The sequence below is a fragment of the Cebus imitator genome, unplaced genomic scaffold (assembly GCF_001604975.1).
Source record: "Cebus imitator isolate Cc_AM_T3 unplaced genomic scaffold, Cebus_imitator-1.0 Scaffold713, whole genome shotgun sequence".
NCBI lineage: Eukaryota > Metazoa > Chordata > Mammalia > Primates > Cebidae > Cebus > Cebus imitator.
Genome location: NW_016108028.1, coordinates 581,074 through 608,214, shown reverse-complemented (window position 1 = coordinate 608,214; position 27,141 = coordinate 581,074). Strand labels below are relative to the sequence as shown.

The window sequence follows — 27,141 nt, the reverse complement described above, 5'->3', positions numbered from 1 at the left end:
TATAAACTACTAAAATCAACTGAACAAACAAACATGCATGGACCGGTGATGAGAGTGTATCATAAACCAGTGGGCCTTAAGGTGTGGTTCCTGGACTAGCAACAGCAGCATCACTGTGAAACATCTTAAAAAACACAAATGCTCCAGCCCCACTTCAGACCCACTGAATCAGAAACTTTAGGGATGGGGTCCAGCTGCATGTGTTTTAACAAGTACTCCATAAGATTCTGATGCACAGGGAAGATTGAGGACCACCATCATAAACCATAGATTCTGTACACCTATAGTCCAGCAAAAGGTAAACGCCGGCTGATAGATGACGTGCTGTGGGTCTTGGGAAAGACCATCACACATTTTCCTTTAGAGTTTTAACTTGATGAGAAAGGAGTTGAACATGACCCTCTCTTCTTATGTCCAAATCACATGAACACAAAAGGGAGAAAATCGGGCCTATTACAACTATTAACATCGATAACAATTCCGAATACTAGAAGCTTGCCGTACCTTAGTATAGTGTCAAATTTTATACAGAGATCCAATTGAAAACACTTTCAGAAAGTAATATGATGTCTGCAAATGGGGAAAATAATCTCCAGGAAGTTTCCTGAAGTGTGAAATGAGGGGAAATACACATTGGTTCAGCACAGCATGGGCAACCTCAGAAAAGTGCAGAGCAGAGAATGTAGCTTTGTTTGACCCACTGGACACTGCTGCAATTTTTGAAGTGTAGCATTTATCTGCAAAAGCCACATTGGAAGTCATTGTCTCCAGATAATGATTATACCTTATGAATCTCTGCCAACTCATAGTCCAACCTTGCTGCTCTCTTCAGAAAACCGGCTTTGGTGGTAATGATTTTAGGTTTTGGAGCTCTGATTCGGGGTTGTGTCACAAAATCTGGGAGACATGACTCAAGTTCGACTAATCCTATGGGAAGGAAGTACATGTTTTTAGTATCCAATGCTTACGTTTATTATTTTTAAAGTATATTGCTAACTTTTGTAGCTGTTTGCCAAGCAGTTTCATTAGAATTGTTGAGAGGGTGTATCTCATATAACAGAATGAAGTGTCCTTGAAATGTGATAGCACATTTCTGTATAATTAACTCATGTTCTCAGTGACTTAGACTGTACAATGAGAAATGCATTCTAAAACGAAAACATCACCCTACGAAAAAGTGGCAATTCCACAATAATAATCAACAAAAACTTAATGATTCTATGATATCTGGTCCAACCCTTCTAAAGTAGATGTTCACCAATTTATTACATTCTGCTCTGGAGATGGCCAGCCACAGCTACAAGTTCAGCAGTGTAACCAGCAACTCATGATCTTGGCCATGTGATACTTCAACTTGCCAAGTGAAATTAGATAACTAAATAAGCCTCTTTTGAATTTTGTAAGAGGTATACCCCTTTCCATGAATTTATTCCCTGATTCTCCATCCTCTTGCCCACTATTTTTTGACATTTCTTTGTAAATGATTGATTTCATTAAACATATTTCCTTTTTGCTTCATAAACCTAATATAAAACTTTTCTCTATTTCATTGTTAAATAACTTTATTAGTGACATTAAACATTTTTAACATTTAGTAGCTAACTGAATTTACTCCTTGCTGAACTGTTCTGTAGCGTATTCATTTATTTGTGTCTTAGTAGTTTTTACTTGTTTGTATGAACTCACATTAATAATGTTAAACCTGTTCATCACTATTTATTGCAAGTGTTTTTTCTGCTTAGTTTTTAATCTAAATTTCTACATTTTATATATTTGATCATATTTCTGAGATAACCTTCTTATATTGGATTTCTAATTATGTAAGTTGCTTACCTTCATAGGTGTTGAGATAGTAATTTTTTACTACAAAGTCCTCTGAGTTGTTGTCTGGGAAACACCCAAGACGAGACAGAGGTCCATAGACCTGTGATGCATAATCAGAATAGTCCTTGATGATATTTCTTCTCTCCAGCTTCCCTTCTATATTCTTTCCCTTTCCTACAAGTTTTCTGATTGCTGAAATAAAACATACCTCCATGACTATCTCCAAAATATTGTTCTGAATTAAACAAATGCAGAAGAGTAAACTGATTCTAGTGTTATTCAGAGAAGCTATTGAAATGAATGAATTTCATGATGACTCATGACAGCCAGAATGTAACACTAAAAACAGAGGTCTGCCATCTGTGTGGCCCAGATTGTCATGAGACAGGCAGGAATGACAGAAGCAGAATCAGCTAGTGTCCTCAATCGGTACTCCTCAGAAATCTTTTATAACTGCATTTCAAGCTCCAGGCCAAGAAGAGGTATTCAGTAAAAGTTTGTTAAATGAGTAAAACTCAAAGCATCTGGAAAATACATGTTCAGTGGAGAACTAGGGAATTATTCTCCCCTACAATAATCAAAAGCAAAGACTACAGGTTCATCTTGGTTAACACCAAAATAAACCAGAGAATGTCCCAGCTTATAGCTTTCTGAATTGTTTGGCAGTCAGAGAGAAAAGGCTTCACTGTGCACAATAGGAGTATACTCATCTGAAGAGTGATGCTCCCTGCCTCCCATGCTCCTTTTCTTTCAAATCCCATCACAGACACAAGCCCTTTTGGCGGCTTTACACTGTAAACTTTCAATGGGGTATAAATCTTATCACAAGATCATGATGTCATGCTGCAAGAGGGGCCTGTGTACCACTGCTGTCTTGGGGATGTAGCTTGGGGATGTTTGATTCGCAGCACTTCTGGGTGTGACTTCGGTTTTAGAATTAGGTAAAAATGATTTAAATTTTATTATTCACCTATAAAAATTAGTTAGATCTATCATGAGTTATTCCAAGTACTGAAAAAAAAATGTTGAGCATATCTAAATAAATACCTAGCAGTTAAATGCTCTTTTCTCACATCAAGAAAAAGTTAAAATTTAAGTTCAGCCGGGCATGGCGGCTCACACCTGTAATCCCAGCACTTTGGGAGGCTGAGGTGGGTGGATCACGAGGTCAAGAGATCGAGACCATCCTGGCCAACGTGGTGAAACGCTGTCTCTACTAAAAATACAAAAATTAGCCAGGCGTTGTGGCACGCGCCTGTGGTCACGGCTGCTTGGGAGGCTGAGGTGAAGAATCGCTTGAACCCAGGAGGCAGAGGTTGCAGTGAGCCGAGATTACACCACTGTGCTCCAGCCTGGCGACAGAGCGAGACTGTCTAAAAAAATATAATAATAATTTAAAAAATTAAGTTCACTAAACATAATTTTAAGCAATAATTTATTTTTGTGATTATTTTATTTTTGTTGGAAAAATAAGTTTTGAATGATTTTTTAAAATGTGATTACATTGTGAATGAGTACATATATAAATAGTCTGCACATGTAATTGAAACAATTTATTTATTTCAAGACAAGGTCTCTGTCACCCAGGCTGGAGTGCAGTGATGCAATCATATTTCATTGTAGCCTTGAGCTCCTGGACTCAAGCAATCCTCCCACCTCAGCCTCCAAGTAGCTACAACTACAGATGTGTACATCTGGCTATGTTGAAAAAAAGTTTCTAGAGATGGGGTCTCACTATGTTGCTCAGACTGGATTTGAACTTCTAGCTAATTTAAGCAATCCTCCCACTTCAGCCTCCCAAAGTGCTGGGATTACAGGCATGAGGTACCTCTCTTGACCTTAAATTTTTAAAGTAGAAATTTAACTTGAATCTTTAATTCAGTCATTCTTAATAAAAATAATAAACGATATACTTAACTCTTTCCATGTATAAAGTACAGATATACATATAGTTCATAAACATATATATCTGTGGTATTAAAACTTCTTGTAGATGGGTGATTAGAAAAAGGGATGTCTGAAATGTCTCCTTTAAGAGCAATAATGAAGAAAGGGTAAGAAACCGAGGTCTTTATCCAGGGTGGTGGACCATGAATATGGGGAACCCAACACCTATCCCACCACACACGCATACAGACACACACACACATCCATTATCTCAATAACTTGACTACCTGTTAGGACACCGTCACTTGATTTGCTTAGTGAGGGATTTTCCTCCACTCTTCTACCTTTAAGAAATAACTCATCTCTCAGCCCTTACCTATGCGATTCCCAGGACCATAACAGAATTATAACATAGTTAAGTCAGGTTTGGTCAAAGATCCAAAGCAAAGCCCACTTTTCCACTGACTTCGTTGTTCATACTACACCATTACTTGATATATGTGTGCGCTGAATTTTTGCCATTTTTGCCTCTTTTGCCTCCTGCAGTTTTGACCACCGGGCGTTCAAGTGCTTCATATTCACTTCATTCTGATTCTCGTCACGCTTCCTCAACAGCTCTTTTAGAACTTCCAGACGAATCTCCTGCAGTCTTCAAGTAAATTACAAAACATAAAGAAGCATATGGCATCTCAGAGGGCAAGGAAATGGCTGCCACAGACAGGCTCTTCTCTGTGGGCTGGTATCATGTTCATGTATTGTCAAAAGACCACTCTGGCAAAAGCATGACAGATGAAGTGGGGGCGTGGGGGAGACAACTCAATAGAGACTCACTATATAATAGGAATATACATGGGTGTCGTTCTCAAGGATGAAGAAGAGTATGCCAGGCAGATGGGGTAAAAGAAGGGCTCTCTAGACAGATGGGCCTAAAGGAACAGCAAGAGGTTTGTGCACAGTGCCAGGTCGAGTGGTATTCCTGGAAGGTTACGTAATAGGAGGAGTGAGGAGGAAATGCGGTTCTGGCATGCTATCCTAAGGAGTGAGGTGAAAATGCAGTGCCTGGCATATAATAGGTACTCAACAAATTTTTGTTTCCTTTCCCCTTATCTTCAACTTGTTCTCCTTGGGCTACCTTGCTCATGTGCATCCAACAATGCAATGCAGATGACTTTGCAATCTGTACCTCCAGCTTAGATCTTTCTTTCTTTTTCTTTCTTTTTTTCTCTTTCTCCCTCCCTCCCTTCTTCCTTCTTTCCCTCCTTCTCTTTCTTTCTTTTTTCTCTTTCTCCCTCCCTCCCTCCCTTCCTTCCCTTCCCTTTTTTCCCTCCCTCCCTCCCTCCTTCCTTATTTCCTTCCTCTCTCTCTTTCTCTCTTTCTTTTGAGACAGAGTCTTGCTCTGTTGCTCAGGCTGGAGTGCAGTGGCCTGATCTCAGGTCACTGCAGCCTCCACCTCCTGGGTTCAAGCGATTTTCGTGCCTCAGCTTTCCAAGTAGCTGGGAACACAGGTGCCTGCCACCATGTCTGGCTAACTTTTGTATTTTTAGTGTAGATGGAGTTTCACCACATTGGCCAGGCTTGTCTTGAACTCCTGGCCTCAAGTGATCCCACCTTGGCTTCCCAAAGTGCTGGGATTACAGGCGTGAACCACTGTGCCCAGCTCAGCTTAGATATTTCTGAACCAGAATTTCCATCTATTTGAATCTCCAACTGTCCCTTGATAATTTAAAAAAAAAAAAAAAACAGAAACCTTACTCACTTGTTCCCCCAGACGTCTGCCCCTCTTACACCTTCTTTCCACTGCTAAGGATTGCTCCTCAGAAATACTTCTTTTATTCCCTAGCTCATGTTTTCATCATCTCACTCCTAACATGGACTCCTTGCTGCTAGTCTCTCCTCTTTCCAATCTTTTTTCTACCCAGCTGTCAAGGTTTTCCTTCCTAAAACAGAGATTTTAATATACATTTTACTCCTACTTAGAAATTCATACCTGAATTTATTCACTTACTCATTTGTCAAATATTAAGTGCCCACCATATGCCAGGCAGGAACAATGATGTACAAGATAAAACGCCTTTTCTCAAGAAGCAGCGTTCTGGTGAATGGGCATGTGAACCGACACCTCCAGCACAAGGAGATACATACCAGGCTAGAAGAGTGAAAAGTCTTTGTGGGAGAAGAAAGAATAGGGCAGGGAGAAAAGAGGGAGAAGGTGGGAAAAGCCTTCCTTAGAGGAGCTGTTAACTCAGGATTGAGATTTGCCAGATTGACAAGGGAAAAGCAGGGCCTCAGCAGAGACTGGAGGGAGAGCAAGATATCACACTGGCAGCATTTCTCGGAGTGAATGTGCTTGAGGGGCGAGAGTGTAGTGACAAATGAGCATGGAGAAATAGGCATTTTAAAAACTAAGCCACACACCCCCAGCCACCTTTCTCTCTAGAGTTAGAAATGCTAGGTTTAATTTTCCATGTCACCACTGACTTTAATCTCTTCAATGATAAAGTGGAGATAATAATAGTACCCTCTTCATGAGGTTGTTGTGAGCATTAAGTGAGTTAATGCATATACAGTGCTCGAACAGTAGTCTCAAATTTAAGAGTGTAAGCAGCACAATCGGAGGGCAGTTTCTGACACAGATTGCTGACAATCTCTGATTCATAGGTCCTGAGACGGGGCCTGATCATCTGCATTTCTATCAAGTTCCAAGGTAATGTTGGTGCTGCTAGTCTGTGGACCACACTTTGAGAACTGTATGCTTAGAACATCATCTGGCATATAGTAAGCCCTCTATAAATGTTCCATGCTCTATAGATGTCTTCTTCTTCATCTGATGTCATTGGTAGAACTCCTTTTAGCCACCAATCATCATCATCATCATATTATTGACAGAGCTTATAGTTCACTCATCATCTGATATTGACAGAGCTCCTTATAGTCCACTAATCATCATCATCAACACATCATCATCATCAATCTGATGTTATTGACAGAGCTCCTTAGAGTTCACTGGGGCAGGAAGGGGCAGGGAGATGGGCAAAGAGATAGTGCCAAAGATCTCAGACCAACAGCCCTCAGGCATTGTTCTACCTGATAGCTTCTGATATTATTGTCTGATATCACTATCTGCCTGATGGCTTCTCAGTCACCCTTCAAAGTCCAGCTCAGAAGATACCTCCTCTCAGCAGTTTTCTTTCTCAAATCGCCCACCTTAAATAGAACTAACTGTTCTCTCACCTAGATTCCCCGAGCACTTCAGGTACAGAATAGCACATCACCTGATAGGCACAGCCTGAGAGCGGTTGGTGTAAGATCTTTTGTCCCATCTTTGCTCACCTTCCCTGCCCTCCTGCCCCAGTGGACCATAAGGACCTCTGTCAGGAAGAGCAGTTTCCTATGCATCCCTATTTTCTTAACTCGTAGCACAAGGCCTAGCATGTAGAAGGGACTCAAAATACATGTATGAAAATTGCCCTCAGTTTAACAAATGTACTCACTTTCTCAGGTGACATCTTCACTCTGGCCCTCTGGACATTTTCAATAGTTTCAATACCTTTTGAAAAGACACATATCTTTCCAAAACATAATAATAAATTTAAATTTCTGCCAACAGGATTGGGTATTTGACACCTACTTTGCCCCAAACACTATTTTTTAAATTAAATTGCAAGCTTTTATCAAAACATCACAAAGCCTAGATTCAGACTTAATCTGAAGGTGCTGCAAAACAATTAACATATTCCAAATTTAGCACCAACCTGAGTCTCTAACTCTTTGGGTCCCTCTCTTGTGTGTAAGGGTCTTTGGCAGCATTTCTCTGAGCAATAAAGTGCATCAGCACAGCCTGGCACAAAGGACAGCCTCAGCAAACGCACTTCCTTTGTTCTTGCTAGAGAGTTATAATTTTTTGGTTCTCATCATCTCTTACCATTTCCACATATCAGCAACAACTCCATTACTGGAAATACATCAGTTGAAATGATTGAAAACCCAACCACAAGTACCTCAGCATATTGCTATTTATGTATATTGTTAGAGAAACTCAACTCTTAACGGAATAATTCCATAATTTGTCTTTTAAGTAGGAAATGCCCCCATCAGCTCTAGCCAGAATGCAAGGCATCCTGACTGTGAATCCAGTGTGGGGACCAGGAAGGTAAGAGCTAGGACTAGTGCCAAGGCTGTTTGGGGGGCTATGAAGAAAGCCCAGGCACCGGGATAGTGGCACTGGGAATGAACATGAAGGGACAGTTTGAAAGGTGCTTTGCAGAAATTAGTGGGATTCTGTGACAGTTAAAATAGGTACTGAAGAGCAAAAAGAGGAGAAGAATCAGAGATGCCCTTCAGGAGTTGTTCAAACCTGGGTCCCATGCTGAGCTTCTTCACACACAGAGAGGGCATTCTACATTTTTATGTTATTGGAGAGAAAATTATAGAGAGCTTCTGGACCACATCAGAAGCATGTGACTGCTCCTGAAAGAACTGGAAGCCCAACTTCCTATCTCTATAGGTTGAGGAAGCTTTTCAACCTATTTGGGAGACTGCTTTGCAGATATAAAGCATTAATATTACTCCCACCAGTGCAGGAACAGTTGTCTAGGTGATAGAGAACCTACTTTTCAATCTCCTGCTCTCTGAAGGCCCACTCCTTCCTCTCCATTTCATTCATCATCTTCCTCCTTTTCTCATACTGGAAGGCGTCACTCAGAGGGGGAAGGGTGGCTTCCCAAGCACGCTTCTCACGGGCTCTTTCTATCATCTCCACCTCAGCTTGTCCTGCTGGGAGACCCCGACCTGCAGAATGAAGCAGTACAGCTTAGGAACAAGTGGGCCACCCACACACCCCCCAGTATGTAATTTACTCCCTGTCGGTTATGACAGGATAACATGACGTTAGGGAACACCCTCTAGATGTGCCTCACAGCTTGTGTTATCTGTGCCCCACTGCCTCTTGTTAGTAATTGAGCCAAAAAACATTTTAGTTGCATGTAAGATGCTGGAATGTATTTGAAGAATATTAAGTGACTGCTGAATAATCACACCTTGGAACACTCTGTAATAAACAAATTTATATTCTGAAATACAAGGAAATTTCAAAGTCTTGAGATGGGAAAAATATGGAATAGAAAATTTGTTGGATAAAGGTGAATATATATATTTGAGTCAAAGTCTCACTCTGTTACCCAGGCTGGAGTTCACTGTGGCCTTGACCTCCCAGGCACAAATACCCCACCTCAGCCTCGCAAGTAGCTGGGACTACTGGCATGTGCCACCACACTTGGCTAATTTATTTCTATTCTTTGTAGAGAAAAGGTTTCATCATGTTGCCCAAGCTGGCCTTAAACTCCTGGGTTCAAGCAATCCTCCCACCTTAGCCTCTCAAAGTGTTGGAATTACAGGCATGAGCCACTTGGCCAGATACTTTTTAAAAAAATCATAGAAAATTAAGACACTAATCACTAGCTGAGAATTCACCATATTTGGGTTTTGTCCCCCACAGTGAATGTACAGTTTAGGGCTATCTCTCACCTCCAACTTTAAGCATTCAAAGACACAGTACCCGTAGGTCAGGCAGGAGGGTAGGGCCACTGGATACGTCTCCTGACCAGCTCCGAGAGCCTGGCTGAGACCTAAACCTATGTATGCCTCCCTGGACCAAGTTTTGAGGATGCCAGCACATTTAGGTGCCTAGCACCTCTAAATGTGGCCTTGCAAAAGCAGCTAAAGGAAAGGGAGGCTGGAACAACTTTCCTGTTTGATCACCGAATCACAATAAGCCAACTTTTGTTTTATTTTCATTCAAACACATAATTATACATAAAAATTCAAGGACATAAGTAACAAGTCATATTTTCTACCACATACAGGAGGCCATGCCTAAGATTTTTGTCTTATTTCAGATCTTTTGTAATGTTTATGCTTTTAAAAAGCAAATAAGTAATATATAATTACACTGTCTCTTGTTTTTAAAATTAGGGTATTATAGAGAAGGCTAAAATTCTGTACTCTGCTTCCTCATTCGGATTACCTTCCCAGAGGCAGTCACAATGACCCATTTAGTGAGGAGTAATAATACCAGTTTATCTTTTTACTTTTATAGCTATATAAAGAAGTAAATAAAACTGTATACAAAATGCCGTATGTATGTATCTACATATTATTTTGTGGGTCTTGTGTGGTATTTTCTTTAGTAATTTTAAAAATAACTATGAAAATCATACCATATATATGCAGACTTAACAACAGTACACTTTTTGTCATATATACTTTACATTTTGTGATAAAAGAAATTAAAACATTATAATTAAAGCCGATGTTCCTTTTAACTACCACATCGAGCCCTATTCCCTTCTCCCATTTTCCAAAGTAAACAGAAAAATAAATTGTGGTTTTTCATTCAATCTTGACATTTTATATACAAATTTATGTGTCTATGAATTATAATAATAATAAAACCTAACATTACTTAAACACTTTTATTATGCCAAGAACTTTTCTAATCCATTTAATCCTGAACAAATCCCTATCACATAAATACAATTATGCCTGTTTTACAAATGAAGAGACTGAAGGTTAAGTAACTTGCACAAGGCTGCAGGTGTAAATCAGAAGGTGCACATGGCAGTGTGAACATTGCATTTTTGTGCACTATACTATACTTCCTCTCTAGTAAAAACAAATAGGAACCAAAAATGAATTATATAGAACACAGTACTGATGTTTAGTTAACATTTACATACACGGTATTGTACTGTAGGTATTCATTCTGCAACTTGCTTTTTTTTACTCCATTTTGTTTTGGAAGGCTAGCTGTACTGATATATACAGATTTAGTTTCCTTCTTCCACTGTCAGGCTTTATTACAATTTAAGCTATCTTCTCAAATGGCATTTAGATTGCTTTTAATTTTTTGATTGTACATAATATTGCAGCAAACATCCTTGTACTGGTCTCATTGTACCATATGTGAGTTTCTCTAGGATTCTTAGAAGTAGAAATGCTAAAGTCTAGCAGCTACATCATAAAATATGATCATTTTTAATTCTGGATATTGCTTAATTTACCCTCAGAGGTATATTTTTGCTGCTGCCTTCTGAGATCCCCTGATGGTTCCTCTCCCATGGTGCATGCTTCACTTCCTCCCACATTGCATCTGCCCAATCTCAGCTGCTTTTTGCAGTCCTTACAAATATTTAGTAGTTCATGAATTATATATATTTTTAGTTTTACTGAAAATGGAGTTTGTGGGAGTATTGTTGTTCTTGCTTTTGTGTGATTTCTCGGAAGAGAAGACGAAAAGTGCTAATTTACCCAGGCATAGTTATACTGAGAGTGGGGATCTGGATTAGAAATACTTGAAGGTATAAATTACTCGGGGGAGAAGTCTTATCTATTCAAGCATGAGTTTTCCCATTGATAAACATGTTCTGTCTCTCTTTTCATCAAATCTTTTTTTACATGCTTAAAGAATAATTTATGATTTTCACCATAAATCCCTTGCACATGTTTTTATTAAGTGATTTCCTAGGCACTTTGTTATTCATTGCTATAGTGCATGTAATTTTTTTCAGCCAAGTGCCATGGCTCACCTGTAATCCCAGCACTTTTGGAGGCTGAGACAGGAGGATTTCTAAATCCAAGAACCGGAGACCAGCCTGGGCAACATAGTGAAACCCCACCTCCACAAAAAATATATATATATTTTAAAAATTAGCCTGGCATGGTGGTGTGGGCCTGTGGCCTTAGTTACTTGGGAGGGCAGGGTAAGAGGATCACTTAAGCCTTAAGGTTTGAGGCTGCAGTGAGCTATGATCACACCACTGTACTCCAGCCCCAAGAGTAGCTGGGACATACACCACCACGCCCAGCGAATTTCTTTGTATTTTTAGTAGAGACAGGGTTTTACCATGTTGGCCAGGCTGGTCGAAAACTCCCAACCTCAGGTAAATAATTTTTCTTTTCTTTCCTTTTTCTTTCTTCTTCTTTCTTCCTCTTCCTCCTCCTCCAAGAGGGTCTCACTCTGTTGCCCAGGTGGAAGTACCGTGGCATGATCACAGTTCACTTTACATTATAACCTTGAACCCTTGGGCTCCAGCAATCTTCCTGCTTCAGCCTCCTGAGTAGCTAGGACCACAGGTGAGTACCACCACACTCAGCTAATTTTTCTTTTGTAGAGATGGGAGTCTCACAATGTTGTCCAAGCTGACCTCAAACTCCTGGCCTCAATCAATCCTCCTGCCTTGGCCTCCCAAAGTGCTAGGATTACAGGTGTGAGCCACTGCACCTGGCCTCAACAATTTTTAGTTGGATATTGCTCTCATATAGGAAAGCAATTGATCTATGTTGATTTCTTGTTGAACTCTCTTTTTAGTTCTGATAATTTGATTTTCTAAGGGAGCACATGTGTGCAAATAAGGATAGTTTTGCTGCTTCTTTCTAATCATCATGCCTCCATTTTTCTCTTATCTTGCTGCACTGACTCAGTGTTCTTCAACCAGGGTGCTATTGCCGTATTGGGCAGATAACTATTTGTTGTATGAAAATCCCCCATGCAGTACAGGATGTTTAGTATCCACACCAGCCTATCCGCTATACCCTGTCCCATGAGCTAAATGCCAGAAGCACTTCCTAATCATTATTACATAGAAAAAATGCCACCCATACTCCCAAAGGTTCCTGAGAGGAGGGATCATAGCCAAACTTGATAAACTCTGGGCTAGGATCTTCTCTATGTGGTTCAATAGTGGTGATAATGAGCATTATCAATGTCTTTTTTTTTTTTGGGTAAAGCTAAAGTTTCAACTTTAGTATGATGTTTATTACAGACTATGGTATATACTCCTTAAGTCTCTAAAGTTTCCTTCTGCTCCCAGTTTATTCAGAGTATATATCATAAATGAGCATTGCATGTTATAAAATACTTTTTTCTGCATCCAGAGAGGCATTTTTCTTATGTTTTCCATTAAAATGGTAAATTACATAAATAGCTTTCTAATATTGCAACAAACTTGAATTTCTCTGATTAACTCCATTTGGTTATAAGTCACTCTTTTAAAAATGCAGCAAGATTAGATTGCTAGTATCTTATCTGGAATTTTTTGCATATTTCTTCATATATGAGATTGGCCTGTAAGTTTCCTTACTAGTATAGTTGGCCCTTCATATCCATGGGTTCTACCATCTGTAGATTTGACCAATTGCAGGTTGAAAATATTTTTTTAAAAATTGCATCTGTTCTGATCATGTACAGACTTTTCTTTTCTTGTCATTATTCCCTAAACAATACAGTATAATAACTATTTATGTAGAATTTACATTGCATTAGGAATTGTAAGGAATCTAGAGATGGTTTAAATATATGGGAGGATGAGTGTAAGTTATATCCAAATACCACGCCATTTATTAATCTTTATTAGAAAATTACTTATGGCCCTAAGGACTATTTCTTTTGCCTATTTCTTTTGCCTTTTAAAAGATCTATCTTGTCAATTATTTATTTTAACTTTATTATTCCTTTTACATGTGAAGACTGAATATGTTTAAAATGGAAAGCGCTTGGAACAGTTCTTGGCATATCATAAGCACTTAATCTTATCCCCTCAGTACTTAACAGTGTCATCTTTTTCACTGTGTCATTATTTTTCCCTTATTTTTACGTAAACTTTTTATGAATGTATAGCATACATAAACAAAAACAAACATCCCATATAAGCAGCACCCAGATTAAGGAATAGAATATTACCAGAACCCTAGAATGCCCATGATACTCCCCAGTCTCTACCTGCCCAAGGATAGCTACCATCCTCATTCCTAATGCGTTAATTTAGTTTTGATTGGTTTTAAGTTTTATGTAACTGAAATCACAGTTTAGGTGCTCTTCTTTATCTTCTTTTGTTCAGCATTATATATGCGATTATATACACATCTACAATCACCCTTGTAACTACATGTACTTGTACTTCATTCTCATTATATAGCATTCCATTATGTGAATATACTATATTTTATTCATCCATTCTATGGCTGATGGACATTTGAGCTGTTTTCAGTTTGGAATTATTATAAATAATGCTGCTGTGAGTTTTCTTGTACATGTCTTTTTGTGAACACACTTATGCATTTCTGTTAGTAGAATACTGTGCTCTTTTTTTTGGTGTATAGCTAGGTATGAAATTGCTGGATTGTAGGTATGAATACATTACATAAATAAATTTACTTAATGCTTACAATATCCTATGAGATAGATATCCTTCTTATGTATGAAAATGTCTTTATTTCACCTTTGCTCCTCAATAATAGTTTGGCTGGTGAAAGAATTCTAGGTTTGCAATCATTTTCCCATAGAACCTTAAAGGTAATACTACAAAATATCAATCATTTTTTCCTTTGTAGGTAATCTGAGTTACCTTTTTAATATTTTTTTCACTTTTTTTTTCTTTTGTTAGTAGGTATGAAATTTTAAAGGACCATCCTGGTTGGTACTCAGTGGAATTTTTCAGTGTGAAGGCTAATATCTTTCTTTAGTTCTGGAGAGTTCTCAGCCATTATCTTTTCTTGCATTGCTTCTCTACCATTTTCCCTGTACTCATGTCCTAGCCCCAACAGCTCTCCCTTTTCTTTTATCTTGTTCTACCACTATATGTTGCATTCTGGAATATGCGTTAATTTAATCTGCCATTACATTAATTTGCTCTTCAGCTCTGTCTATTTTAATATTGAGTTCATTTTATTTCGAACTTTAGAGGTTTCCTCCCCCTTGACTCCAGGTGGTTCTTTTTCATGACTCCCATTCTTGTTTTGGTCTTGCTATTTCCCCCTTATTCTTCTGAGAATATAGTAATCACTTCCTAAGTCCTTTTCAGATTGCTCAATTTTGTTTACTCAGAAATTGATTCTTCCATTTCCTTTATTTTTTGTGGGTCACTCCTGGTGTTTCTGTTCCTTGGGTGCTTTAGGGTTCACGAGTGGAGATCACCTACAGGTTTCTCTCATAAGGACTCTGGTCAGTAAGCAGCCTTGACCTACAAGAGGGGCTCCTACCTAACCTCATTCTTTAGAGCCCTGCTCATGACCACCGGGTGAGGAGTCCAGGCCCCCATTCCCTCCTGGAGCTATCTCCACGCTTGTACAAATGGCCCTGAGCCTGCTTCCAAAGTCTCCATGGGCCTCTTCACAAGATTCAGATTCCTGAAGGCATAATATATGCTGCTGTTTGTTTACCCTTAAGCCCAAGGTGGGGCCAAATGGCAGCTGTTCGTAAGATGTGTGAAGAGAGTTTGGGAAGAAGAGCTGGGGTAATCACGGGCATGCATGACAGGCCCTCAGATGTAGAGCAGAGCCATGGTGGGGAAAGCAAACAGAAGGCCGCAGTAGGCTCTCGCCTTGCTGCCACATTACAGCATGGAATCCTAGGAGTCTAAGAATTCCAATTTAAACTTGTCCTTTTAACTTGTTATAAAGATGTTTGTGGGGGGAAAAAAAGTATTTTACTTAACAGATATTAGCTTGATTAATAATTTTAAAATATCTATATGCATGGTATGTGGGCCTCCCTTAGAGTCCTGGGCCCCACAGATGGTAGGAGTAGGCCTGGCTCATAGAGGCTTTTATTGACACTTCAACCTCAGTTCTGCTTATGACAGTGTACCAGATTAGGTTTTTTGGCCTAGTGAAGCATTTCTGAGCCTCTGCCTGGCTCTTGTCCTTCTGCAGTTTATTGTCAAGTCCCTACCACACCAAGAGGTAAAGTCCAAGGCCACAGGCAGGAATGCCTGACTCCCCTCTGGCTATAATCTTCATTGGGCAGGCACCAGGCTTCAGCGGCACCTGTGTGCAGGAGAAAGACACTGGCCCCTCCAGTTCAGACAGGTGCCTTGGACCTGGTTCCCTGCCATTCACAGCTCCTGCTCACCACCAAAGGTCCCCAGCTACTTCCTTTCTTTAGGAAAAAGTCTCCATTTCTACATTATGAATATTTTCTTTCTTGCTTTTAAGTGTGGCTATATGTTTATTAATTTTTTTTCCTGTACTTTTTATGCCTTCAGAGCAGAATGGGAAGGTTTCAGCAAATTTTTAATTTGCCTTCTAGGCCTGAAAGTAGAGCCTCTGCTTTAAAGTATGGGTGTTTAGAGTGTGTAATCTGGATTCATAAGTGAGCCAAGGAACAAGAGTCAAAACTAGAGCCCAGGTAGGAACATCTTCTTTGCCTGGGGCGCAGATTTGGTCACAGCTATCCGTTACAATGGGAGGTGGGGGGGAAGTAATCTCATTTAAAAATCATTACAGTGTACCAGCTATCTCTATGTCCTTGGAGGAGTTAGTTAACCTCTTTGGTTCTCAGTTTCCCGATATTAATACAGCTGAGTCAGATAAGCTAATTTCTAATAATTTCTAAAGGTACTTTCACTTATTAATTTTATAGGTTCACATAATATAGGCCTAGATGAGATTTTATTACATTCCAAGAGTTAATTTCTGAGGCTAAAAGATATTTAGTATTTCAGAGATAGTATCAAATCATCTAAATCATCTAATAAAATTTATAAGGGAGCTTTGATAAATTAAGATATTTTGGCAAATTAAGATAATATTACATATGAATGTGCATTCAGTATTACACACTCAAAAAAAGCTTATGTGTAAAGAAATATGATTGGTCAATGAAAAGGAGGTGATTCACTAGAAGAGAGAAATGAGAGGACATAGGTTACGAGTAGTCAGCAAAGAACTGCAATATTAAGCTGAAATATTCAGCTTCACAAATAGAGCACAATAAAACTACTTACAATAAAAAGATAGTATCTCTATTTGACCAGAAGTATCAGAAAAATTATGAGTCTATGAAGTTACTGTACTAAGACACTTTCTATAGCAATACTGTAAACCACAACTGCCTGTACATGGGCCATTTCAAAAGCATGCATGATTATCAGCACTGTCATCTGCCAATAGTCAGGAGATTTACCAACTCACCCCAAGTAAGAGTAGCCAGGGTCAAGAGCTCAGGGATTGAGTCCTGGTATACTACATATTCTGGAGAGTATGGATCTGTTTGAACGTCAGCATCCCGATAATCAGTCTGAGTGCCCACGGTAGACTTTGAAGGGATGGATAGGTGCTTAGTAGAAGTAGGAAGAAAAGTATATGGTTCTGCCCTAAAAGGGAAAAATTAGTTTAAAAATTAAAACATGTTATGATCACTTAAAATATTACATAATTAAGTAGAAATAAATCTTGGAAGCTTCGTCAAGTCCATCCCTCCTTTAAATGTTGACAGGTAAAAAGTTATGAATCCATTATAACCAGGATTATGCCCCCAAATCTCGAGAGAATTGCCTTGTTATTCTCACCTCTGCCAAGAAACTGAGTGGGTTTAAGTACCATGGTTGGCTCACAGAAGTGCCTATTTATATGTGTGTCACTGGGCAAGGTTGTAGAATAGAGCTATTCTAAAATGCTGTGCAGTACTTCTGGACCTATTCAGAATTACTACATTCTCTGGTTTCTTTCTTCTCTGTTTTAGTTAGACACTCAATCTCTGTTTCCCTCCAGAAATACAGGATCAGAGAAAAGAGAAGAGATGCTTTCTGTGGAAAGAAAGAAAGAGAAAAATGAAGAACGGAAGGAATGAAGGCAGGCAAGCAAACAGGCAGACAGGCTCTATCTGAATAAATGATTCAATAATTAAAGGGGGGAGTCACCTTGTTATTAACATGTGGAAAAGTTACCTTGCCTCTTGCACAAAAATTAATTCCAGATCTTTAAAAAAATTAATGTAAAAATAAGACTATAAAAGTACTAACAGAAAACATAAGTCAATATTTATATCATCTTTGAGTGAAGGTCTTTTTAAGCCTGGCTGAAAAGCCAGAAACTATAAAAGGAGATGATTAATAGAATTGAGGGTTAAGTTTCAACTTCTATGCCTCAAAATATCACAAACAAATTTAAAAGGTGAATGGCAAACTAAGAAATAGGTTTTGCAACATATATGATATAATAAAAAGTTTAAATAGCCCTTCTATATAAAAAGCTCTTATAATTCAATTAGGCAATTAAATACCCCATGGAAAAATGAGTAAAGGAGAATTCACAAAACAAAAAGTAAAACTTTTTTTAATTTTTTCTTTTCTTTTTTTTTTTTTTAAATAGAGATGGGGTTTCACCACTTTGGTCAGGCTGGTCTTGAACTCCTGACCTCAGGTGATCCGCTCGCCTTGGCCTCCAAAGTGTTTGGATTACAGGCGTGAGCCACCACGCCTGGCCCAAAAAGTAAAACTTCTAACAAACGCATAAGAAGATAATGAAGATAACTAGTAATCAAAGAAAAGTAAATTAAAACAGCAAGATACTATTTGATGCTATTTTATCACATAAGCAAAGATTTAAAAGATTGAAAGTACCTAGCATTGATTATGTTGTGATGAAATAGGCATTCTCATAAACTGTTGATAGAAATATAAATAGGTACACCTAACTGACAAGTAATTTATCAATATATACCAAACCCTTAAGATACCCTTTGATCCAGCATTTTTATTCCTAGCAATTTACTCTAGAAAATAACTGGACAGGTGTACAAAGATATATATGCAAACATGTTCATAAAGTTTCACTTATAAGAGTGAAAAATGAGAAACTTAAATAATCACATCAATACAAGAATTGTTTTAAAAAATGGCACACCCATAATGGAACTTACGCAGCTATTCAAAGTAATAATGTAATCTATACTTGTGAGCATTCAAAAATGTCCATGATTCATTGTAAAGTAGAAAAAAATGACACTATTAAGTGGTATGTATAGGATTCCATTTTTACATTTTAAAACTGTATTTTGTGCATAGAAAAATGCCTATATATATAACAAAATAATAGTAATTATTTCTAGATAGAATTATACAGATAATTTTTTCATCTTTATACTTTTCTGAATCTTCTTTTTTAACATGTACATGCATTGCCTCTAGAATAAGAGTAAAACCAATATAGCCACTTTGACTTAAAAGACAACATTTTTTTTTCAAATTGGTAGAAGAATTGGTTAAATTATATAAATAACTAAAGATGAAGGCAAAAATGGAGAGATATTTCCATTTTGAAAAACAGAGGCAATGGTAAATGCATATATACAAGCACAGCAAATACATACACCAAAGATACTTAAAAAAAAGGGCCGGGTGTGGTGGCTTACACCTGTAATCCCAGCACTTTGGGAGGCTGAGGAGGGTAGACCACGAGGTCAGGAGTTTGAGACCAGCCTGGCCAACATGGTGAAACCCCATCTTTACTAAAGATACAACAAATTAGCCGGGTATAGAGGCACGCTACTGTAATACCAGCTACTCAGGAGGCTGAAGCAAGAGAATTGCCTGAACCCAGGAGGTAGAGGTTGCAGTGAGCTGAGATCACACGACTGCACTCCAGCCTAGGCTACAGGGCGAGACTCCATTTCAAACAAACAAACACCAACAACAAAAAAAACCATTTCAAGCAGTTAGAAAGAAACACTTATTTGGAAGTNCTAAAGATACAACAAATTAGCCGGGTATAGAGGCGGGCAACTGTAATCCCAGCTACTCGGGAGGCTGAGGTAAGAGAATTGTTTGAACCCAGGAGGTGGAAGTTGTAGTAAGATCGTGCCATTGCACTCCAGCCTAGGCTACAGGGCGAGACTCCATTTCAAACAAACAAACACCAACAACAAAAAAAACCATTTCAAGCAGTTAGAAAGAAACACTTATTTGGAAGTTCAACCTGTAATGGAGTAAGTACTTTAAATAGTTTAAAAAATATATTATTATACTTTAAGTTCTGGGGTACATGTGCAGAACGTGCAGGTTTGTTACACAGGTTTACATGTGCCATGGTGGTTTGCTGCATCCATCACCCCATCATCTACGTTAGGTATTTCTCCTAATGCTATCCCTCCCCTAGCTCCCCCACCCCCCAACAGGCCCCAGTGTGTTATATCCCCTCCCCGTGTCCATGTGTTCTCATTGTTCAACACCCACTTATGAGTGAGAAGATGTGGTGTTTGGTTTTCTGTTCTTGTGTCAGTTTGCTGAGAATGATGGTTTCTAGCTTCATCCATGTCCCTGCAAAGGACATGAACTCATCCTTTTTTATGGCCACATAATATTCCATGGTAGGAATTTTCTTTATCTAGTCTGTCATTGATGGGCACTTGAGTTAGTTCCAAGTCTTTCCTATTGTGAACAGTGCCACAATAAACATATGTGTGCATGTGTCTTTATAATAAGAATGGTTTATAATCCTTTGGGTATATACCCAGTAATGGAATTGCTCGGTCAAATGATATTTCTAGTTCTAGGTCCTCGAGGAATCGCCACACTGTCTTCTACAATGGTTGAAAGAATTTACGCTCCCACCAACAGTGTAAAAATGTTCCTAGTTCTCCACATCCTCTCCAGCATCTGTTGTCTCCTGATTTTTTAATGATCACCATTCTAACTGGTGTGAGATGGTATCTCAATGTGGTTTTGATTTGCATATTTCTCTAATGACCAGTGATGATCAGCTTTTTTCATGTTTTTTGGCCACATAAATGTCTTCTTTTGAGAAGTGTCTGTTCATATCCTTTGCTCACTTTTTAATGGGGTTGTTTTTTTCTTGTAAATTTGTTTAAGTTCTTTGTAGATTCTGGATATTTTTGTTTTGTTTTGTTTGAAATGGAGTCTCATTCTGTCACCCAGGCTAGAGTGCAGTGGCACGATCTCGGCTCACTGCAACCTCCGCCTCCCAGGCTTAAGTGATTGTCCTGCCTCAGCCTCCAAAGTAGCTGGATTATAGGTGCCCACTATTTTTGTATCTTTAGTAGAGACAGGGTGTCAACATGTTGGCCAGGCTGGTCTCAAACTCCCAACCTCAAGTGATCTGCCCGCCTTGGCCTTCCAAAGTGCCAGGATTACAGGCATGAGCCACCGCGCCCAGCCTTTAGTTTTTTATGCTGCACTGTAACTGCTTTTGAAATCACTTTCCAGTAGTTGCTATAAATTTCTAACATGTAGACAGTATATGGCTTCTTATGTTTTTGGTAGAAATTATTCTACTATAAAATTCTAGTTGAGGAAATAAATTCAAATCCATTTTATGTCATCCTAAGTTACATGAAATTTTATTATATTAGTGCACCATTATCCTGAATCAAGAGAATAAATTGTTTTTTTCTCAAATAATCACACATTTGAACCATCTGATCAAATGTGCTTTATGATAAGGCCTAATAAACTCTTCCGATGCAGGTTTCCAGCTTTGTATCTTTCCAGGTAGGTCAGAGAATAGAATGCAAAAGAGGAAAGCTACTTTGAACTCTTCCAGTAACTTAATACATGGTTTCTTAACTAATTTCTTAATTTTTCCAACCTATTTTTCCCCATTTCAGCTGGGTTTAGGGGAAAGTACAATATCAATAACAAAGAGCAATGAGCCCTTTCCCACCTCCTCCCCAACCTCAAACAGGGCCCAAACCCAGAAAGGCCCCACACCTGCTCCTTGTTGGCCTGACCCCTGCTGTGTCCTGGCTCCTGTCCTCAGGCTCACCTGTTCTGGCTTTGGTACTCTTAACGGCAGCAAGGGCTGCTTTATTTGTTCTATCCAGGCCCCTTCTCCTTGACCACTGCCCAGGCACCAGGCACATGCACTGTCTGCCATAACTACAGTCTTCTAGATTTTCTCTCCCAGCCTCAACAGAACTGTACAGAGAGGGGGCTTCACAAACCTAGCAAATCCTGTTCTACTATGAACTTTACCGAATGTTTTAAAAGTATCAACTTTTTATTCTCTTTGCAAAGATGCTTATGTAGAATCCAAAGGAAAGACTCCAGCAGCTAGCCATGAAAAGTGTGTAGCTAGAGAAGGCCAGCCAGTTCCAAGACAATTCTAACCCCGATAACACAAGGTGGCATTATACTCACTTCTCATAAACTCAAACATACTGGAATTCCAGAGTTGATCTCACTCAGGAATAATGATGCATTCTTTAAAAAGTTATAAGAGAGATAGAGAGTAGCTACAATATCAAATGTCATGGTTTAACTTTGGATGGAATCTTTATTCCTTCTGTCACGGTTATTAAGGGAGGAGTGGGGGAAGTCACGGTTTTCATCACTGTAGGCCTCTGAACTCCCTATAATTAGTTCAACCACTTTTAGGCTGAGGCAATTATGACCTCCAAAGCAGGTGACCCAGTGAGCCTGATTTTAAATAATTACCAGATGGATCTTTAGGGATCTACATAGCTCATAGCTCCCCTTTTGCTCATACAAAACATTTCATAGAATATAAGTCTATAGCTGTTTCTGGATAAACTGGTACCCTATGAAGTTGGGGAGAGCAGGGAATCTGTTCTCCACCTCTATAAAGAGCCAAAGGCATCCACACAAGTCTTAAAAAGTCAAGGTGAAGTAGGATCACAACTAGCATTTATGTTGAGGATTACAGACATTTAATAACACATGTCCTATTGATAAATTATATATATTATTAGAGATAACTATAGTCTTTAAATGCATGCTTGAAAACCCAGCCCTGAATAAATTTGTATTCAGAAATATGAGACCTTAAAAAAGGTTTCTATTCCTGATAATTTCATGAATACCATGGACTTCTTTCTCTTATAGAAATATTAACAGGGGAAAGAGTGTAGCAAAAATTAAATTTTTAAAAGAATACTCTACCCAATCTGTCATCTTATCCTAAAACTAGAGACTGGAGAAATACACATTTGACTCAGATTCAGCCCTTGTCCCTTTCCTCTCTCTTACCTTGGTTCACTCCACTGTGGGGCAGAAACCACGTTTCATTTATCTCTGTATACCACATTGTCTGTGTATATTAGATTATTGCATGTGGTTATTGTTATAAAATTGTAGCATTCAAAAAATATTATATGACTGATTTGCTTATTTGATAAAATGTTGAAGAATTGTCATCAAATAAGTGTTTCAGAGAAGCAAAATAAGATATTTAAAGCACTTTTCAACTTTTTTTTTTTTTTTGAGACGAAGTCTTTATGTTGCCCAAGTTGGAGTGCAGTGGCGTGATCTCAGCTGACTGCAACCTCTGCTTCCCAGGTTCAAGTGATTATCCTGCCTAAGCCTCCTGAATTGCAGAGATTACAGGCACATGCCACCACATTCAGCTAATTTTTGTATTTTTAGTAGAGACAGGGTTTCACCATGTTGGTTAGGCTGGTCTTGAACAACTGACCCCATGTTCTACCCACTTTGGCCTTTTTCAGCTTTTTTCTTTTTTTTTTTTAAACACACAACTGCTACAGTTTGAATGTGTGTCTGTGTGTTCTCCAAAATTCATGTTTAAACTAATCTCCATTGCAGTAGTATTAAGAGATGAGGCCTTTGGGGGAAGTAATTAAGTCATGAGGTCTTCACCCTCGTCAATAGATTCGTGCCTTATAAAAGGACTGGAGAGAACTAGCATATGTCCTTTTTGCCCTTCCACATTCCACCATGTGAGGACATAGTATTGCTTTTTCTGCCATGTGAGGACACAGCAAGAAGCCCCTAATAAGACACTGGCTGCTGGCACTTTGCTCTTGGACTGCCCAGCCTTCAGAACTTCAAGAAATAAATTTATTTTATTTATATCACCCAATCTGATATTTTGTTATAGAAGCACAATGGACAACACTAAGAAATACATTTTATGTCATAATCCATCATATACATATAAACATACACATACATTTTTCTGAAACAAAAGTTATAAACAAAAACCAACTTATCCTCCATATACCTGATGCTCTGGTTATTTTCTATTCTGTTTCATGTTTTATAATGCTTCTCATGACCCACTAGAAGATTTCATACCTTCCAACGGTTTGTGATCCACAATATGAAAAATAGTGAGAGATCTACCTTCTCAGAGCAAATATGGAAGCAAACAATAAATAAACTGAAAAAGAGTTTTTAAATAATGGTTACTTACTTGGATACAGCATAAACAACATTGAATGGCATCTGCTGAAAAAATGGAAGAAAAGGCCTGGGAGGAAAAGGAAAACATAAATGTGTGGGACTTTTGCAATGAATACACTCTAAGCTTTCTTCCAACTCTCATATTTGTCCCTTAAAAATCAATGAGCTTAAATATTCCATATATTAGTTTTACTAAAACTTTTGAATATACAAAATCACCGGGGGATGGGGAGGTTCATATCTAAAATGCAAATTCCCAAGTATGGCCCACGAGATTCAGTACATACAGGGTAGGGCCAATGAAGGTGCCTTCTTAATAAACACTCCAGTACTTTCTCTTCAGACAGTAAACAAGCCACACTTGAAGAGGCCACACTTTAATCCCTGTACTTGGGCTTCAGCTGGCCATTAGTTCCCAGCAACTTCTCAAGTTCTTGAGACATTCTGAAATTCACGATGATTTAATCTAAAGCTTCCTCCTAAGAGCTAAGAATTGTATACTTAACTGTATACTACAGTTAAGGATTTAACATTTCTCTGAAAAAAGTCAGCGTCACAAAATTTCCATAAGGAGGCTCATAAATAATAATGTGGATTAGAAATTTACTCTCTCAAGGAAGCTTATGCAGATGTGGTATCAAGACTATTTTTTCTAACTCCAGTAAGATGTACAGTACAAGGAAATCCCCATCTTATTTTAATTTGAGTATATGATTATCACATGAGTATAAATCACAAATGAAATAAAATGACTTTTTTGGCCATGTTGGTTTGGGCAAGATTCGCACAAAAAGAACAAATGTTATCCATTTGGACACAACAGTTTCCCCTTCACTGTGACTTCATGATATTTCTACTGTGTCTCATTCATTTGATGACTTCATTTCAAATGTTTTCAAATACATAATTTTTTTTTTTTTTTTTTTTTTAAAGACGGGGTTTCACCATGTTGGTCAGGCTGGTCTTGAACGCCCGACCTCAGGTGATCCGCCCGCCTTGGCCTCCAAAGTGCTTGGATTACAGGCGTAAGCCACCACGCCCGGCCAAATACATAATCTTAATTGCAATCACTATCTCTAAAGTCAGGCAGGCTTAGTTTGAACCCCAGATCTACCTCTTGCTAGCTTTTACGACCTTGAGCAATTTATTTACCCTCTCTCGGTCTCAGTTCCATTACTGGTAAAACAGGGATCATATATATCTTACCCTACATTTCTGTTGTAAAGATTAGATGAGATGCGTGTAAAGCATTTAAAACAAAGTCTGGCACATTGCATGCACTGAAAAATGATAGCTGGTATTATTATCACAAAGAGTTTCTCTAATAATATTAGGGTTCGAATGTTCATTAGTAATTATATTCTACCTTTCAAAGTATTTATAGCGATTCTTTCCAGTAACTTCAGGGTCTTCATAAACTTCTCTAGGCATCTGAAAAGAAGTGTCAGTTCTAAAATGAAGCAAGAAAACATTATTCAAGTCTAAAATATTTCCACATACAATTTCAATTTAAAATTTCTGTGTGTATAGAGTAGGAGCTACACAGAGTGTCCCATACTGAGAGTGAAGTCTTCCATAACCTGCATTTGACTGTCATACAACTCAGAGTATATATGATTTTTCCCCTGCCCTGAGCCAGCAGACCAGGAACTAGTCAGAGGGAGCAAGAGTTGAGAAAAGAGTAGATTTATGAAATCCCACATGCCAAAATGCCCAATTTTAATTAAAAGCACATGAGAATAACAAAATATTAAAAGACAATTTTTCTATATCCAGGCTAAAAGGCTTTATTATTTTTAATTTACTAAATGTAAACTTGTAAGTAATTAAAAGAATAAAGAATTCGACTTATCCTTGATGGTGCTTTGGCTGCAAGTCTCCAAAAAATATTTTAGATATTGGCAGAAAAGAGCACTTTCAGTTGCTTAGTTAGATACCAAGCAACAACAAACTCAGTCATCCCTACCTTTGGTGGCAAGTTGTCATTTAAAAAAAAATATATATATATATATATATTATATGTATATATATTATAGATATATATTATATATACATATATATGCACATATATATTATATATATACAATATACATATTATATATAAATCAGGCTTGTTTCAGCCAAAAGAGGTTTAGAAAAAAATTTTGGCCTAGGTGTAGCATCACAACTGAACTCTTTTAAATCACACATGGTAAATGAATAAAAATAAATGTTTTAAATGCATTTACTTTAAGGCCCTGGAGCCACCCAACACTTGCCTGGTAAGCTGCCGGAGGGCTTCTCTGTGTCTCTCCTCATGTCGCTTCCATTCCCGACTGATAAATGGTGGGACAGGATCTGATTTGCTCCAATATAGAGAATATCTTGGATAATGGATCAGGTTACTGAACATGGTTTTAAACCTGGGAACTTTTTTCTAATGTTATGGAAGGGAGGCAAAGGACAAAATTACACCATTAGCTTTTCTAAAGCATTTTAATTACAATGCAAACCCTTTTTAAAAGATACAAAACAATGGGTATAGCATAAGAAGAGGGGTTATTGCTATATGCACAGAGTATCTGTAAATAAATGCCCAAGAAACAGATGACAATGGCTGTTTATGTGGAGGGGGTGGGGGTAGGGCTAGATTTACTTCATACTGTATATGCTTTTGTACTAGTTGAATTCTTTTAACATGGGCATATATTATTATATTTATCCCATTGAAATAAATTAGTTTATGGGTTCTCTATTCATTATTAGTGACTTCATCCTCATAATGAGCCACAAGTATTAAGATGCTTTGCCCCCTAGTGATCTTGGCAAAGTAATTTCTGCAGAACCTAAAATCCAGTAAAGATCTGGTGATTAGTCAATCTGATCAAAGCAGTTAAGCAAACTAGATGGTTCAGGTTCATTACGTAGCCTGGGTTGATGAATTAGACATACCAGTCTGCTGCGAATCAGGGTGGCTTGGATATTTGCCTGTGTATGGTCCTTCTCACTTGACACAATAAACAATGGATCTGGAAAATAAACAATCAAGTAGCATAACAAATAGAACACATCTACCCATAGGCTGAGAAAAATGGCAAACTAATGTAATCTCTTAATTGGAAAACAAATATAAAAGTTCACATATTGCCTGACACTGCAGCAGCTCACGCTCTGTTGTGCATGTGACCCTGTTGCTCTACCACTTCTACATGTGGCAGTTGTCAAGATTTTTCTTTTCTGAGTATTCTAAGTCAGCTTATGGAAGTGGGATGCAAAAAGAAAGCCTAGCATGTTTTCAAGTACTATACCCTAAACACACATTCTTCTCTCCTATGAACAAAACTTCTTCTGAGCCTGGGTAGCCCAAAAAATTCTTCAAGAGGAAAGACCTTGGCCAGGCACGGTGGCTCACGCCTGTAATCCCAGCACTTTGGGAGGCCGAGGCGGGTGGATCACGAGGTCAAGAGATCGAGACCATCCTGGTCAACATGGTGAAACC

The 27,141-nt window shown here is 38.4% G+C and overlaps 1 protein-coding gene across 1 annotated transcript; it reads right to left on the bottom strand.

Moving 5' to 3' along the window:
- Positions 1–510: 510 nt before the first annotated feature.
- On the bottom strand, positions 511–27,003 carry CFAP91 (cilia and flagella associated protein 91). Its single transcript, XM_017518928.2, has 9 exons — positions 26,595–27,003; positions 25,922–26,079; positions 25,030–25,113; positions 23,674–23,730; positions 16,678–16,859; positions 8,322–8,499; positions 4,203–4,360; positions 1,834–2,016; positions 511–927 (listed from the first exon to the last, which is right to left on the bottom strand). The coding sequence occupies exons 2-9, from the start codon at positions 26,053–26,055 to the stop codon at positions 779–781; spliced, it is 1,125 nt and encodes a 374-aa protein (XP_017374417.1). The 5' UTR covers positions 26,056–26,079; positions 26,595–27,003; the 3' UTR covers positions 511–778.
- Positions 27,004–27,141: the final 138 nt, after the last annotated feature.